The sequence below is a fragment of the Malaclemys terrapin genome, chromosome 10 (genome assembly GCF_027887155.1).
Source record: "Malaclemys terrapin pileata isolate rMalTer1 chromosome 10, rMalTer1.hap1, whole genome shotgun sequence".
Lineage (NCBI taxonomy): Eukaryota > Metazoa > Chordata > Testudines > Emydidae > Malaclemys > Malaclemys terrapin.
The window spans coordinates 32,094,776-32,110,181 of record NC_071514.1 but is presented as its reverse complement, the minus strand read 5'-3'; the positions used below and the strand labels follow the sequence as shown (position 1 = coordinate 32,110,181).

General features: G+C 40.8%; 1 protein-coding gene across 4 annotated transcripts in view; it reads left to right on the top strand.

Annotated features, from left to right (window-relative positions):
• Window positions 1-15,406, top strand: part of ICE2 (interactor of little elongation complex ELL subunit 2) — a 62,325-nt gene that overhangs the window by 29,622 nt on the left and 17,297 nt on the right. For 3 of the 4 annotated variants that reach the window (XR_008446480.1, XR_008446479.1, XM_054042267.1), the window contains exons 8-11: window positions 1,736-1,920; window positions 2,377-3,340; window positions 8,388-8,566; window positions 14,042-14,171. Coding sequence is in view for 1 of the 4 variants with exons in the window: in XM_054042267.1 (XP_053898242.1) it covers window positions 1,736-1,920; window positions 2,377-3,340; window positions 8,388-8,566; window positions 14,042-14,171 (1,458 nt within the window). In the remaining 3 variants the exon portion in view is untranslated. Of the gene's footprint in view, window positions 1-1,735; window positions 1,921-2,376; window positions 3,341-4,117; window positions 4,168-8,387; window positions 8,567-14,041; window positions 14,172-15,406 lie in introns of those variants that run through there. The other variant, XR_008446481.1, reaches the window with a different exon arrangement.

Below are 15,406 nucleotides of genomic sequence, written 5' to 3'. Positions count from 1 at the left end.
TGCTAGGAGTTTGAATATAGGCTTCCCCATTTTTCTACGTCTACTACCTTCTGACCATTTTTTCACTTTGTTTTCTCTAGTTTGTTAAAGAAGTTAAAATGTCTTAAGTCAGTGGATTGTGAATTGATGGTGATATGGAATCTCAAAATTTGGTGTGAATAAAAAAAAATGTTTTTTCTTCAGTATTTCTTGAATACTCAAGGCAAATAATTGGGAGTCAGGTGGGCAGGGCAATACTTTGTCCCACCTCCCATTACAGTTGCTAACCAAGGGCTTTTACTTAACTCTCAGCAAGCCGGGGTGTCAATCTATCCCACAGCAGTCTACTGTACATTGTGTTCATATGGACCCTGGTGCTGTGCACTAAAAAAGTTCCTTGGTGTGTTTTAATCTACTCTCATTTCAAAGTGGGATAGATCAAAGTGCACTACAGAAGGTTTTGTTCGCAGCACCACGTGGACACTTAGGCTATGGCTACACTACAGTGCTTGTAGTGGCACGGCTGCACTGATGTAGCTACGCTGCTGTAGCGCTGCTAGTGCAGACACTCTAAGCCGACGGGAGAGAGCGCTGCCATCAACTTAATTACTCCAGCCCGCACGACGGGCAGTAACTATGTCAGTGGGAGAAGCTTTCTCCTGGCACTTAGGTCAGTATAACTTACGTTGCTCAAAGAGGTGGCTTATGTTTCTCAGGGATGTGAATAACTTATACTGACTTAAGCTGCAGTGTGTACATAGCTTTAGTGTGCAATGAGCTGGTGCAGGGTAGATTCACAACTTAGCTTGCTATATAATAAGTGTTCATGTAAACAAGCCCTGATAATAGGAATTCCATAACAGGGAGCGAGTGAATACAAACATTTGCAAATTTCATGTATTTGTTTATGAAGCATAATTGTCTTGTCTGTAATTGTTTGACTCAATGCATACCTATTTGATGGTTTTCACTTTAATTTGCAGAATGCTAAATTAACACTTTATCATCTAAAAGGCTCCCATCATGTGTGATGTTATTAAAAGGGTGGTCTTAGTCTCTGAAATTAAACAAAAAAAGTATACTGAAGAGTTTGGTTAAGTGTGTGTCCTACCTTCAAATGATTTTGTAAAGATTAATTTCACTGATTTTTCTTTTTTTTTTTTTTTTTCCCTGTAAAATTAGCTACATTTTCAAGGGTATCAACATAATCTGAAGACAGTGGAGTCTATGATATGAATGTTGCACTTAAGGCAAAGTCTAAAAACAGGAGGGCATTACAGCTGGCTGTGGCTAAGGATATAGTTTAGGTTGCTGAACATTCCTTGCTGATAATGAGACATGAAATGGATAAAACCAAGCTTGACACTCGGAGCCCTAGATCAGTTTGTGGGGCTGGCAGTTGGAGAATATATCTTTTTTTATTTGCAAACTGAATATATTTGATATGGGAATCGGTGAGAGATAATGAATGTGAAACCCCAAAATGCTAATTTTACAAATTAACTTTTCAGGATAGAGCAGCACTTTAAATAATATGTGAAACTGAAGTAACCTGTCAACATATTTCATATTACTGCCCTGGGGTCCTGATAAATTTCACTTTTCTTAGATGTATTTGTTCCCCAATGAATAAGCAATAGAAAGGAATGTAAAATGGTTTTGAACACAAGTTGGAGGGACGAAGTTTAATATTTAAATTGCCTAATGATTTTTCTTTAGAATATGAGAAACATAAACCCTTTCTTCCTCTTAAAAGGTGCCAAACCAGTCAAAGTGATTTATATTGACTCACCACTCCCAAAAAAAGAGATGACAGTGAGAGAGAAGAACCAAATTTTTCATGAAATCCCGCTGGACTCTCTGATGTCCAAAAAATCAATTATTCCAGTCTCTGCTGTGTTGATGGACAATCCATTTAAGGAAAATATGTTTCAGTGGAACGTATGTAGCTGTCTGTCTTTTCAAAAATATGCTAGCTTATTTCCTTGATCTTTGTGTTCTGCAGTGATACTGGGGAGAAAACAAGGTTCTCTCCATTATTATCACCGAATTATGGAGGATTTTTTTTTAATGCATCTCTCTCTTCTTAAATGCTTCTATCCAATTTAGGCTGGTTACTGATGTGTGCCCTCTTTAAATATATTTGTTTGTGTGCCTTACATAGGTGGCAGTTTTCGTATTGTTTGTTCCCTTTACTCATATTTTGAAAGGCTCTTGTGACTCTTAGCTTTAGAGGTGTTTTATACATAAATTACTGAAATATTTTTCTTTCGGTCTTCAAAATAATGTCTGGTAGGTACAACATTTTGTGCATCTCTGTTGCATTGGATTTAGCAATTTGTTTTACTTTGGTATGATGCACTTTATTGTTGATTAATTTTTCTTTGTTATATGAAGATGCCTCCTGATGCTTGTCAATTAAGGAGGACTCCGACTCTGGACCACATGGATCTAGACTTTGACAATGATGTCACAGAATTGGAGACCTTTGGAGCAACATCTAAGCCCTTGAAGACATCCAAAACGGAAAATACTCCTGCTAATGTATGTAAAACTCTATCAGACAAGCTAAAAATAGAGAAACAGTTGGTAACTACTGTAAGCGATGGTGCTGAGGAGGGAACAAGTAAAGTTAATGAGCAAGGATTTTCAGCATGTAGTAATGTGCAGAATGTGAACAAGACACAGCTGCCATCATCGAATGGTGATGCCGGGTGGACTGATTCTGAAGAAAATTCCTCATTTATAGGCCTCAATTCAGATGAAGTTGAGTTAAATGATGAGCAACATGGTACGGCCACAAACAAAGTATTGGACACTTGTACAAAGTTAACTACTTCAGCTAAAACTGATAGTTTCAAGAGAGAATCTGAAGTTACAGAAGTAAATGAGACTCCCATTTCTTTTTGCAATAGTGATACTGATGAGGAACGTTTGATTATTGACACAGAATGTAAAAGTGGGGAATATTGCAAAGCAGCTGTTTTCAGTTCTAATCCAAATCTTGTAGCAGATATACCTAAATCACCCTCCCCGAGACACACTTCATCAAGTAGCTCGGCTAACTCTTCAGAGCCCCCAGACCAGGAAAAAACTGCTTCCAAAAAACCTTTCAAAAGACTGTCTAAAGAATTTGACCCCCTTGGACAAATTCTGAAAATGCAAACTGAACTCCTTAAGCCGCCTTCCCCCAAAGCTCCTGAGCAGCCACTGGTGAATTGTGATAAAAGTTCTAATCCTACACCAAGCCTTGTGCCACCACCTTCAAAACCCACTGTAGCTTCCAGCATGGAACCTGCTGCAAACACAAGCGGCTTACCTAAACCTACATGGACTTCACATTTTCAGGGAGCTCCAAAGGGTAAGTGTTGCATTTAGGGTATTCAAAATTAGAAGGAGAATTTGATGAGGCAACAACAGAAGCCTTAATTCAGTCCTGTTGAAAGCATTAGTGGTAGCAAATATGTTAATTTTTGAGGGTGGAGGAGAGGTGATGGAGCTTGGAATAGCACTTTGTTGTGTGTGAGAGATAACAAAAATATTGGATGCTCTGTTTAAATGCAGAAAATGTGCAGAAAATCTTTGTAGCTATATTGATCCTTGACGGAAAATGTCTAAAGAAGGTAAAATTTTATTTGATTTATTTTACTATTGAGCCAGCAAAAAAAAGTTACAGTACCTAAGCTTTCAGGCCAAGAAGGGACCCTGTATTTCAACAGCTTCTCAAGCATTGGGGGGGACTTCAAATATTGTGTATTGTCACACATGGTCCATTAAAATGGCCATATGATTTGTAAAATATATTGAAATACATTTATTCTCCACCTCATTTATATCTTCACTAAAAATCTAGGACCTGATTATCATTTGTGCAAATGAGAATTACTCCATGTCATTGCATCACTGCCTCAGTTTTCCTGATAGAGTTTAGAGTTCAGTTCGGTGGTTTATGTGACTCAGCCCTCTGGCCAGCTCACTCCAAAAGTTCAAACCCCTTTTAGGGTAGCAGAGTCTGAAGTCCCAGTACAAACCAAAGGAGTCTTTCTCCCAGTAGGGCTTAATTCTCTGCTTCTTTTGGGGTTATTTGTCTGACCGTCCTCTAGTCTCAGCTCTAAGTCCCTGCACCCCTTTCCTTCAGGTAGGACACCTCTTCTGTGGTCTGGCTTAACAACCATCAGCAAGTCACAGGTACTTCCAGAATGTTCTTTCCTCTTTTTGTGTTCCATTGTTCCATTCAATGCAAAATGGTGGAAGGCGGTTTGCTTTACAGTATCAAGTGCTACTTTTCAGTCCCAAAGAAGTTGTCTAATCCTTTTGTGGTGAAAATAAATGGAGGGTGAAGTTTGGGTATTTGTGACCAAAGAAGGAGATGGGTATTTTACAACTTGTAGACAAAAGGACATCGTTTTTCTCTTCTTACTTTTGGTGTTAATGCTCCTGGCCATTGTGCCAGCAAGCCAGGATCAGCTGAGTAATGAAAGGGGAAACCCCATAACTATGAAGCAAGGGATAGAGGGAGGCAGTGGTTGAAAGTTAGCTCTCTGAGTAGTGCTGGAAATAGTAAAAGGAAGGAAACCTGGGGAAACTTTCAGTTAAACTGAAATGAGGGTTTAAAAGGTAGTTTCATTGAGACCATTTATTTATTTATTTAAATTCATATTTTCTTCATCACTCTAAGTGTATTCTTAGCCTTCCAGCTCGGGATGTAATTCCCAGCTCAAGGAGACATACCCATGCTAGCTCTGATCAGCCTAGGGTGTTAAAAAATAGAAGTGTAGCTGCAGCATCAGAGATGCTGGGTACAAACTCAGGGCAGCTAGCCTTCGTGCCACCACAGCTACTCTTCTGATTTTAGCACGCTATCTCAATCAGAGTGGGTGGTATAGACTCATAGACTTTAAGGTCAGAAGGGACCATTATGATCATCTGGTTTGACCCCCTGCATGCTGCAGGCCACAAAACCGTCCCTACCCCTTCCCTGGACTCTGCTGTTGAAGTCCCCAATCCTGTGTTTTAGTGATTTCAATTGGCAGAGACCCTCCTGCTAGTGATCCCTGCCCCATGCTGCGGAGGAAGGCGAAAAACCTCCAGAGGCTCAGCCAATCTACCCTGGAGGAAAATTCCTTCCCGACCCCAAATATGGCGATCAGTAAGACCCTGAGCATGTAGGCAAGAGTCTCTAGCCTGACCCCTGTTAGCCATTATACTATTTACCTACCATTGCTTGGTATTCCTTGGCTACTATGTTTTACCATTAAACCATTCCCTCCATAAACTTATCTAACTTAATCTTAAAACCAGACAGGTCCGTCGCCCCCACCGTTTCCCTTGGAAGGCCGTTCCAATATTTCACCCCTCTGACGGTCATAAACCTTCGTCTAATTTCAAGCCTGAACTTCCCCACGGCCAGTTTATATCCAGTATATCTTCTCGACCTGGGAATTACACCCTCAGGTGTTCACACCTGCCCCTCAAACAGAGGGGTACAAATTTGTTCTCTTAGTATCTTGGCTTTCACACAGTAAAAATATCGAATTAAGGTGTTTGGCACTTAGAACTTTGATTTCTCTAGCTACGACAGCAAACCAATGCTGCTGGAGAAGTTAGAGTACTTGTGCTTCCAAATGAAAGAATGGCAGTCCTAAAGTGTTGAGTAAACAATTTGAGGTGATTCAAAATTATACGGTAATTCTGACAAACCTCCATACGTTTCTGTATCCTTTTTGGCAGCAGGCCTGGAGCAGGTATTTCCACCTTTCCTATCTGTTACTCCTCCTTCAGATAGATGATCGATAATTATCCCCAGAAATGTTTATATTTCTGTTTTTATTTTTTAAACTCTATTAAAGGCATCATAAAAGAGATGCTGAATGAAGTTTTACTTACCTACCTAAAATTTAAGTTTTGGGTCCTGAACAGGCTGACGGGCCCTTTAACAAAAGTTCTTTTAAAATCTCTTTAAAATGTACAGGTATAGGTTTAAACTTGATTTTGAAGAACTGGATGTGATAGTTCATCCAGGCTACACTTGCCCCAGAGATACAGGGGCAAATGTAGGTTTGTATGCCATCTCACAGCTCCTCAGTTTTGGGGTCAGTTAAGCATCTAGTGCTACTACATGGAGGTAATTCTTAGGAGGCATCATAAATGGATTTTTTTTGGCCCTTTTGTGCCACCAGTGGATGGGCTGACTATCTGGCCTGGGTGTATGCAGGATGTCAGCATTTGAAATATGCAGTGTAGTTGTAGCTGTGTGAGTACCAGCGTATTAGAAAAGATGGGTGTGACGTTCCCCTGATGTTATCTGGATCTGGTGATCTGCTACGTCACTCCAGTCCTTGACTCTGGGAGCCAGCGTTCTCCTGCTCTGCTGTGAGAACCCCCACTCCTGGGCTGTTCACGCACAGCCTCTGGCATGTAAGCTGCTTGGATTGTGCAACCGAATGACACTAGCCAATATCTCCGGTCCCAGACACAACCCTAGGAATCTCTGTCTTGCAGTGTCCAGTTATGCCTGCTAGATGCTGCAAGCTTATATGAGTTTGTCAGTTTAGCAAGAAATTGATATGTACCATGCTTGTTATCCCAAGGGGAGTCTCTGACACACTTCAAACCAAATGCACTGCTTCAGGTAGAATAAACAAACATATTTATTAACTATAAAGATAGATTTTAAGTGATTATAAGTCAAAACATAAGTCGCATTTGGTCAAATGAAATAAAACCAAAACGCATTCTAAGCTGATCTCAACACTTTCACTGCCCTTACAAACTTAGATGCTTCTCACCACAGGTTGGCTGGTTGCCCTTCAGCTAGGCTCTCCCCTTTGATCAGTGCTTCAGTTGCTTGGTGATGAAGTCTGTAGATGGAGGTGGAAGAGAGAGGAAGAGCATGGCAAACGTCTCTCCCTTTTATCATGTTCTTTCTTCCCTCTTGGCTTTGTCCTCCTCCCTCTTCAGGGTCAGGTGAGCATTACTTCATCGCTGTCCCAAACTGACCAAAGGAAGTGGCGTGACTCACTCGAGAGTCCAACAGATCCTTTGTTGTTGCCTAGGCCAGTGTCCTTTGTTCCTGTGAACTGCCCCTCTGCTCTTGGGCAGTTTTTGCCTTAAGCCATGAGGACACGTTTTCAGCATCATAACTATATACATGAAATTACAGCCCATAATATTACTATAACAACAATTACTATAACATTACCATAACAACAATGCTCAGTGCATCATGAGCCTTTCGAAGACACACAGCATGACAAACTTTGCATCGAATACCACACAATCATTTTACAAGGATGAACATGTGGGTGCTGGGTGTTTTTCCCCCAAGGTACAGAACGTCACAGTGGGTGAGGTAATACCTTTTATTGGACCAACTTCTGTTGATGAGGGAGACATCTGAAAGTCAGCTTCCTTAGTTTGAAGCATAAATAAGTTAAAAATCAAATCCAATAACATCTTGCCACATACATGGTGTTTCACAGAATTATAAACTAGTTTAGTAGCTTCTGGATTCAGAAGCCCAAAAATGTCTTTATTTTGGTTATGAAACCTGAAAAGAAATAGAGGCAAAGAACTACAGGTCATATGCACTGATGGAAATGAAAGCAGTTAATCTAGAAGACCTACATTGAGAGATGGCAGCTGCCAAAACACCATTGTTGCTGTGTTCTGAACCCATCAAAAATTATGTATTATTCTAAATCTATATAGGTCCAAGAAAGACATCCAGTTTTATTAATTGCAATTCTGCATTTTAGAATTCAAGTAGATGCATTTTAAACCACACTGACAATGAGCTTCTGACAATAAGACTTCCCGTACCCATGCAACCCTGGCACTTTTTTTAGGTCTTTTACTCTTTTTAAGCCTGTAGCGCTTGCCCTCAGCCATGGGTTTGATCTCCTACCTACTATGATTGTAGCTGTGTACAGTATTCTAAATCTTTTCTCTCTAAATCCTAGTAAATCACAGAATTAAATTCACATTCACTAACCTCTTCTGATTCCACAGATGATGATAGTATTTGGGACAGAATCTGCCATGTTACAGCAGTGTAGATTCAGAGTAACTACTTTATCTTCAGTGGAGTTATTCCAGGTGTCCACTGGTGCAACAGAGGTCAGATTCTGATTCTACATTTGTATAAGAACAGCAGCCTAATGTTCTGTCTGCATAAGAACAGCTGTGACTAGGGTAAAATATATGCAAATATTTAGTATACTTTTAGTAGTTACACAGGATTGGTGCATTAAATTTTCTATGTTTAGTTTATCTAGAAATACATAGCAAGCGACCCCTCTGATAAGACAATTTTGCAAATCTCTTACTAAAAGATAAAATACAATAAATGTTTTATTCTACTCTGAGGGGGAAAAATTGTTGTTTTCTGTTTTATTTATTTTCAAAAGGATTGCTCCCAACTGAACTTAAGATGCTTGTTGAAGACCAGTCAGAATACACAGCTCCTCAGGATGGCAATCTTGTATATAAATTGTTCAGTCTGGATGATCTGCTGTTACTCGTGCGTTGCAGTGTAGAAAAAGTAAGGACAGAGCCACGATCCTGTAATAAAAGACTAATCAGAAAGGTAAATATCCTGCTTTTGGCACCTTTTACATATGTGCTTGACTGAAACTTGTTCCATTAACAGAACTTTTATTTAAAGTGCACTAAGGAGATAAAGGTGTTGCCTCAAGTGCTACTGTATTGTTTACACACACTTATTCCTTTTAATGTATTTAATCCAGTCCTCACTAATACATCCTTTCGTATTTTGTTCATTTCTGTAACTGTCCAGTTTCTATCCATTGAGCAATTATTTTCTGTAGGGGGAGAGGCAAGGATTAATTTTGACTTGTGTAGCCCCATTTGGTTCATGCAGTTAAGTACTTTTGGGTCTGATCCTTCACTACTTACTGCAGTGACACTCCCACAATGGGAATTTGGTCTCATTAAAGCACGCAATGTAATGTCCTGTTGGGAAAGATAGGCCCCATCCTACAAACAATGCTCTTCGTGTTACCTATCCATTTCTGATCTTTCAGATGTTCATATTTAGGACACGGTTGTTTCTTGAGATTTATGAACCTAGAGTCTTTTCAGTTTTTATTGATGTTAGGCTAACTGCATGTTTGATTTTTGAATGCTGTTTTGTTGGTGTGATTGCAAATTTATCGTCCTCATACTCCCAAATATGGAGTATGAGTAGAATTACCAACTTTCTAATCACAAAACTGAACACCCCTGCCCTGCCCCTTCCCTGAGGTCCCGCCCCTGCTTGATCCATCCCCCCTCACTCATTCACTTTCACCAGGCTGGGGCAGGAGGGTGAGGGCTCTGGCTGGGGGTGTGGGCTCTGGGGTGGGGCCAGGTATGAGGGGTTTGGGGTGTGGGAGAGGGCAGGGGATTGGGGTGCAGGGGGGGGAAAGGCTCTGGGCTGGGGATAAGAACAGCTGTACTGGGTCAGACCAAAGGTCCATCTAGCCCAGTGTCCTGTCTACCGACAGTGGCCAATGCCAGGTGCCCCAGAGGGAGTGGACCTAACAGGTAATGATCAAATGATCTCTCTCCTGCCATCTATCTCCATCCTCTGACAAACAGAGGCTAGGGACACCATTCCTTACCCATCCTGGCTAATAGCCATTAATGGACTTAACCACCATGAATTTATCCAGTTCTCTTTTAAACGCTGTTATAGTCCTAGCCTTCACAACCTCTTCAGGTAAGGAGTTCTACAAGTTGACTGTGCGCTGCGTGAAGAAGAACTTCCTTGTATTTGTTTTAAACCTGCTGCCTATTAAGGTTTAAAACAAATGCTGGCTTCGGGTGTGGCCAGAAATGAGGGGTTCAGGTTGTGAGAGAGGGCAGAGGGATGGGGTGCGGGGTGGTGGTGGTGAGGGCTCCAGCTCTGGGGGTGTGGGTTCAGGCGTGGGTGGGAACTCCAGCCTAACGCAGGGGGTTAGGGTGTGGGAGGGAGTGCAGAGTTCCGGCGGAGCTTACCGTGGCTTCTGGAAGCGGTTGCCAGGTCCCTGCAGCCCTATGGCGCACAGGCAGCCAAGGAGGCTCTGCACGCTGCTCCTGCCCCCGTAGGCACTACCCCCGTAGTTCCCATTGGTCGCAGTTCCTGGCCAGTGGGAGTTGCGGAGCCGGCTCTCGGGGCGGGCGCTGTGCGCGTGGAGCCTCCCTGGCCGACCATGCGCCTAGAGGCCACAGGGACTTGACAACTGCTTCTGGGAGCCACACGGACAGGGAGCCTGCCTTAGCCCTGGGCACCCGCTGCACTGCCGACCAGACTTTTAACAGCCCACTAGGCAGTGCCGACTGGAGCCGCCAGTCGCTTTTTGACCGGGCGTTCCAGTCGAAAATAGGATGCCTGGCAACCCTAAGTATAAGCACTGTACTGGTTGGAGCAAGGAGGCTATGACGGGGGAATGTAGTACAAAAAGGGCAATTTTGTGACTTAAGCATAGGATCAGAAGCATGGGCTCAGACGTTAGGAGATCGCAGCTCTATTGCTCGTGCTCTCACACTTTTTGTGTGACCTTGAGCAAGTCAGTTAATCTCAACTGTACGCTCAGTTGCCACACTTGTAAAATGGAAATAATTGTAATTACTTCACAAGAGTTGTGGGAATATTAGTATTTGTAAGTTGCATTTAGATCCTAGGAAGATGATGCAGAAATGCAAAGTATCAGAGGGGTAGCCGTGTTAATCTGTATCCACAAAAAACAACGAGGAGTCCGGTGGCACCTTAAAGACTAACAGATGTATTTGGGCATAAATTTTTGTGGATTAAAAAAAACACTTCTGCATCTGAAGTAGTGGATTTTTTACCCACAAAAGCTTATGCCCAAATAAATCTGTTCGTCTTTAAGGTGCCACCGGATGCTACGTAGAAATGCAAAGGACTCTTATTTTATGCATCATATTAAAACAACAACAACAACAAAAAAAACCTACAATGTTTAGGTTCCAAAATCAAGCACTCAAAAGTTAGGAATTGCATGTGTACAAGAGGGCTGAATTAAGGTTGCATAGGTACCCCTTAATTCTGGCATTTCTTAACTTTTTTGTGTTTTGACTTTGCAACCTTAAAATTCTTTTACCTTTTTGTGAAAAATATAATTGACTTAAAAAAAAAAAAAAAAAAAAAAGGCGAACTGAAACACCCCCTTCCCCCGAAACAGAGCACAGCAACCAGAAATTCCCTGATGTGGAACTGTACTGACCCTCACCTGGGTCATCAGCAGGGTTGGGACCGTTAGATCCACAGCATAAACATCTTGACCACTGCAGCTAATGGAGTAACTGCGAGGAGTAGGGTGTTCTGTATGTGAGACAGATACTAGATGGGGAGTATGCCAGCCCCAGACAAACCTGTGCTGAGCATGTGCAAATTATGATTTTCAAAAGCTTATAATTTAGCAAAATTTTCATGAAGAGAGCAAAAGGTACCACTCTGGCATCAGAGTGACCTGCCTGCCAAATTTCAAGTCCCTGCTACAAAGCATGTAAGTGTGTTTTAACTTAAGAAAAACAACACATTTCCCCCTAAACCCATTCTTGGAAATGCTTCAACCATTCATGCTGAAATTTGAAAAGAAAAGTCAGCATGAAGCAGACACAGAAAATTGCAGCGGAATGGTTCAAATTCGGCAAAGTTATAAGCAAATGAAACCAGGGTCTTGTAATCGAAAGTGTTAAGCAACCTTAACGATAAGCATTGCTGCCAGCCCTGCCTATATTTCAGTAGAGGTCCTTGGTTTCCCTGTGATAAAATTGGGGTAGGGTTTTCACTAAAACATCAGGGAACCCCACCTTCTGATCTGGGTTGTTCATGCTTTTTTTATGCTATGGCAAATCCCTCATGTAAATCTATAGAATGCTCACTCCGCCTTCCTTTTGCATCTTGGTGAGGAGGGGGGGGGGGGGGGGGGAAACTGCACTGGCAGATGAAACACATTGTAACAGACCTAGCAGCAGCACCAGGGGAGCCTTTATATTGCTAGAATTGGAGAGGAGGTGGCGGTAACCCTGGGTGGTATTGATACTGGTATATTAGGTCAGGAGTTCTGAAGCTTGTTCTTTCTGGAACCACCCCCCCCCCCCACACACACACACACACTCTCTATAAAAACTCCACGGTCCACCTGTGCCACAACTGTTTTTCTGCATATAAAAACCATGGCTGCTGTTAGTGGGTAGCAAGCAGGGGAATTGCCAAGGCACAATGCCACAGGGGGCCCTACAAAGCGAAGATGCTCAGGCTTTGGCTTCTGCCCCGCATGGCAGGACTTTTTGCCCTGGACTTGGGCTTTCTGCCCTGGGCCCCATCAGCTCTAATGCCAGCTCTGCTCTCTGGTTTATTTGGCGGACCCCCTGAGACCTGCTCATAGACTCCCTCAGGCCTCGTTGAGAACCGATGTATTAGGTGATATTGAATGAAATGAAGTAGGGAGAAAAATTTTAAGTGGAATTTTCTCATGTCACTCCTACAATGCTTTGTCACCTCTTTTTTTTCTGTACTTTGCCAATCAAAGGTAAAGGTAGTCATGATGGTTTGGGAGCAATGGTCCCAAACTGCTAGAAAGACTGGAGGAGGCTGTAGAGTTTCCCAGAACACAAAGAGGGATGGTAGGAGGTTCTGGTTTGCAGGTGGGCCAGAAGATCATATCTCTGTTTCCAGAAGGCCCACAGACCCACTTCGTTCTATTATAAAAGCTGCTATGAAATGTTTCACAGCAGATTGTTGCACTTGAGAAACAAAAGTCTATTTCAGTAGCATGGGAATTCCTAATATTCCAGTATAGACTTTGCCTAGCTGGGAATCAAAAACTTACTCTGAAATTATCAGGGGATTCCTGTGCTTTGAGTAGATCCTCTAGTCTTTCATTTAATGAACTTGGCATGTTTCCTCGTGCCTGAAAACACATACAGTTTGTGAGACTCTTGGAATATGTGAGCATATTGCCTATCTCTGTTAATGCAGAATTTAGTTTCCATTATGATTTGATTATTCCCCAAGGTTCACTGATCAGTATGTTATTTGGAGGAATTATCACTGTTTAGATACTAACTCATTTCTTGTAAATGCTTGTAAGTAACTACCTAGTACATTGCTTAAATCCTGATGATGACTGTTTTTTGCTTGTTGCTAGGGTACTGCACATTGTCCCTCAAAGCTTGAGGGAAAAATAGTGTTGGGGGGAGGCTTATGTTAACAGAGGTTTTAACACGTTTCCCCGAAAAGGATAATTTTTTGACGTGTAAGCGTTGATTTTGGGATTTACGGGATTTTAGTATTTGCACTCCATTTCAAATCTTAAATTACTAATAGTGGAGGAGTCTTCCATGGGAAGGTCAACCTGTAGATTGAAGACTTCTAACATCTCATTTTGTCAGCTCTTCAGGGCTTCTACTTTCATTCACAATCATAATTATGAGCTTTGTTATTTATTAATAGTTGTACTTCCATCTGCTGAAATTTAAAGCTGTGCGTACAAACTCTAAACTTCTGAAATAATTTTAGGGTTGGGGGGGAAGCTTTATTTCCATTCATTGTAGATAAAAGGAAAACTGATGTTCTATGTATTTTAAACACAAAATGTTAAGTGTTAAAATGGAAATTATATTTTTGGATTTTAAATGTGGTTTTGGTATACAATATGTATGGCATTTTCCTTTCCCTCTAATAGGTTAATTCAGAAATAGAACAATTGTCTAATTTTTCTTGAATTCCTGGAGGTGGCAGCAGATCGTAGAGACGTAATAACTGTACCTAATTATTAGATTGTAGTTTGCTTATACATAAAAGCTTACTTACATTCATTTTTCTATTTCTTATATTTTTCACCTTTCTTTAATATAATATTTGTTTAAATTTACAGTGTTTCATGTAAAATGTTCTGTTGTACCAAAATCCTGTGTAATTATTTCTCTTGCTTCTTGAGTGAGTGATACTTAGAAGCCTGTGATGATTGTCAAATACTAAAAAGTAATTAAGGAGCTGTAATAACTTGTAGATAATTAATGGCCTTTTGGCTGATATTATTTTTACTTACAGCATACTCCAGTTTACATATTGCCAAAAGTAGAATATCAAGCCTATTATGGAGTAGAAGCTCTTACAGAAAGTGAAATATGTCGGTTGTGGACAGAGAGCTTGTTGCATTCTAAATGTTCATTTTATGTTGGTAAGTTTGTGTATATTCTTGTCCAATACTCAGTCATACAAATTAATTGTACCTGTGATTTTAATCACAAGAATGGTGTTTTTCTTCATTTGGTTACTGATTTATTCACTTATGGCCTCTTAGTTTATTACTTTGCTATTACCTGTTGCAATTTCAACCACAGTGTTAAAGATACTTGTTAACAAAACGGTATTTACATATAGCAATGAGAGATTAGGTGTTTGGCTAAGATGATATTGAGTCATTTGGTTTGATGTTATAGTGACAGAAAAGTTAAAGTGCCACAATTTTTTTTTTTTAAGTGAGATGAGCAATACATCCTGTATGTTCAACCCCTTGATGATGAATAAAAGGCAAGGGAATTTGAATAAGTTCTATCATTGAATCCACCTTCCTCTTCTAAGCTCTAGCCTTTGTGAGTGAGACTGTGTCATAGCAAACAGAATTTCCCCTTTGACCTTGCTCTATCCCAGACATTCTGACTCACATATTTAATTTTAATATGTCAAAGTTTAAAAAAAAACAACACAATTGCAAGAGCAATTCCTGCTTTTTTCTGAAACTGCTTGTTCCACTTTAAACACTTCATGTGCAAAAGTTTTCATACAGGTATTACAAACTGAAAATATTGTACAGTTTCAAAAATATAAGGAACTGGGAATAATTTTCTTGTTTGTGGTTTTGCTGCATTCTGTACAAACATTTTGTAACCTTTCGTTACTATTTCTGTGTTTTTAAAATTGTGAAATACTAAACATCTTTAAGAGATTGCATTGAATGTAGAATATTAGGATTTCAGTTGTCTTGTTATCTGTAAGCAAAAGCTCCTAACATGAGGCAGAGAGTATCAGATCACATAGTAGACAAAAACTTCTAGTTTTATCTGTAATTTTCCCCCAGAAGACTTGAACATTGAACTACCTTACCTAGAATAACAAAGCATTTTCCGCCAAGCGATTGCTCCTACTTCAGATGAAAAAATGTTCAACTAACAGTGTGCTAGTCCCCACCCATGTCTGTCTGACGCCTGTGGTCTTATTTCCCAATATGCCTTGTGGTTAGAAACAACCCTGACTAGAAGGGGCTCAATATTCTCTGTCCTCTAACATGTGAAAAAGAAGGGGAGGAGCCACTTCTGGTTGAAATGGCATGGGAGGAATGGAATGGGAGGAATGCATCAGTAAAGAGAGAGCTTGTGGAAAAATACAAATCTTCAGTGGGAGATATAGTGGATG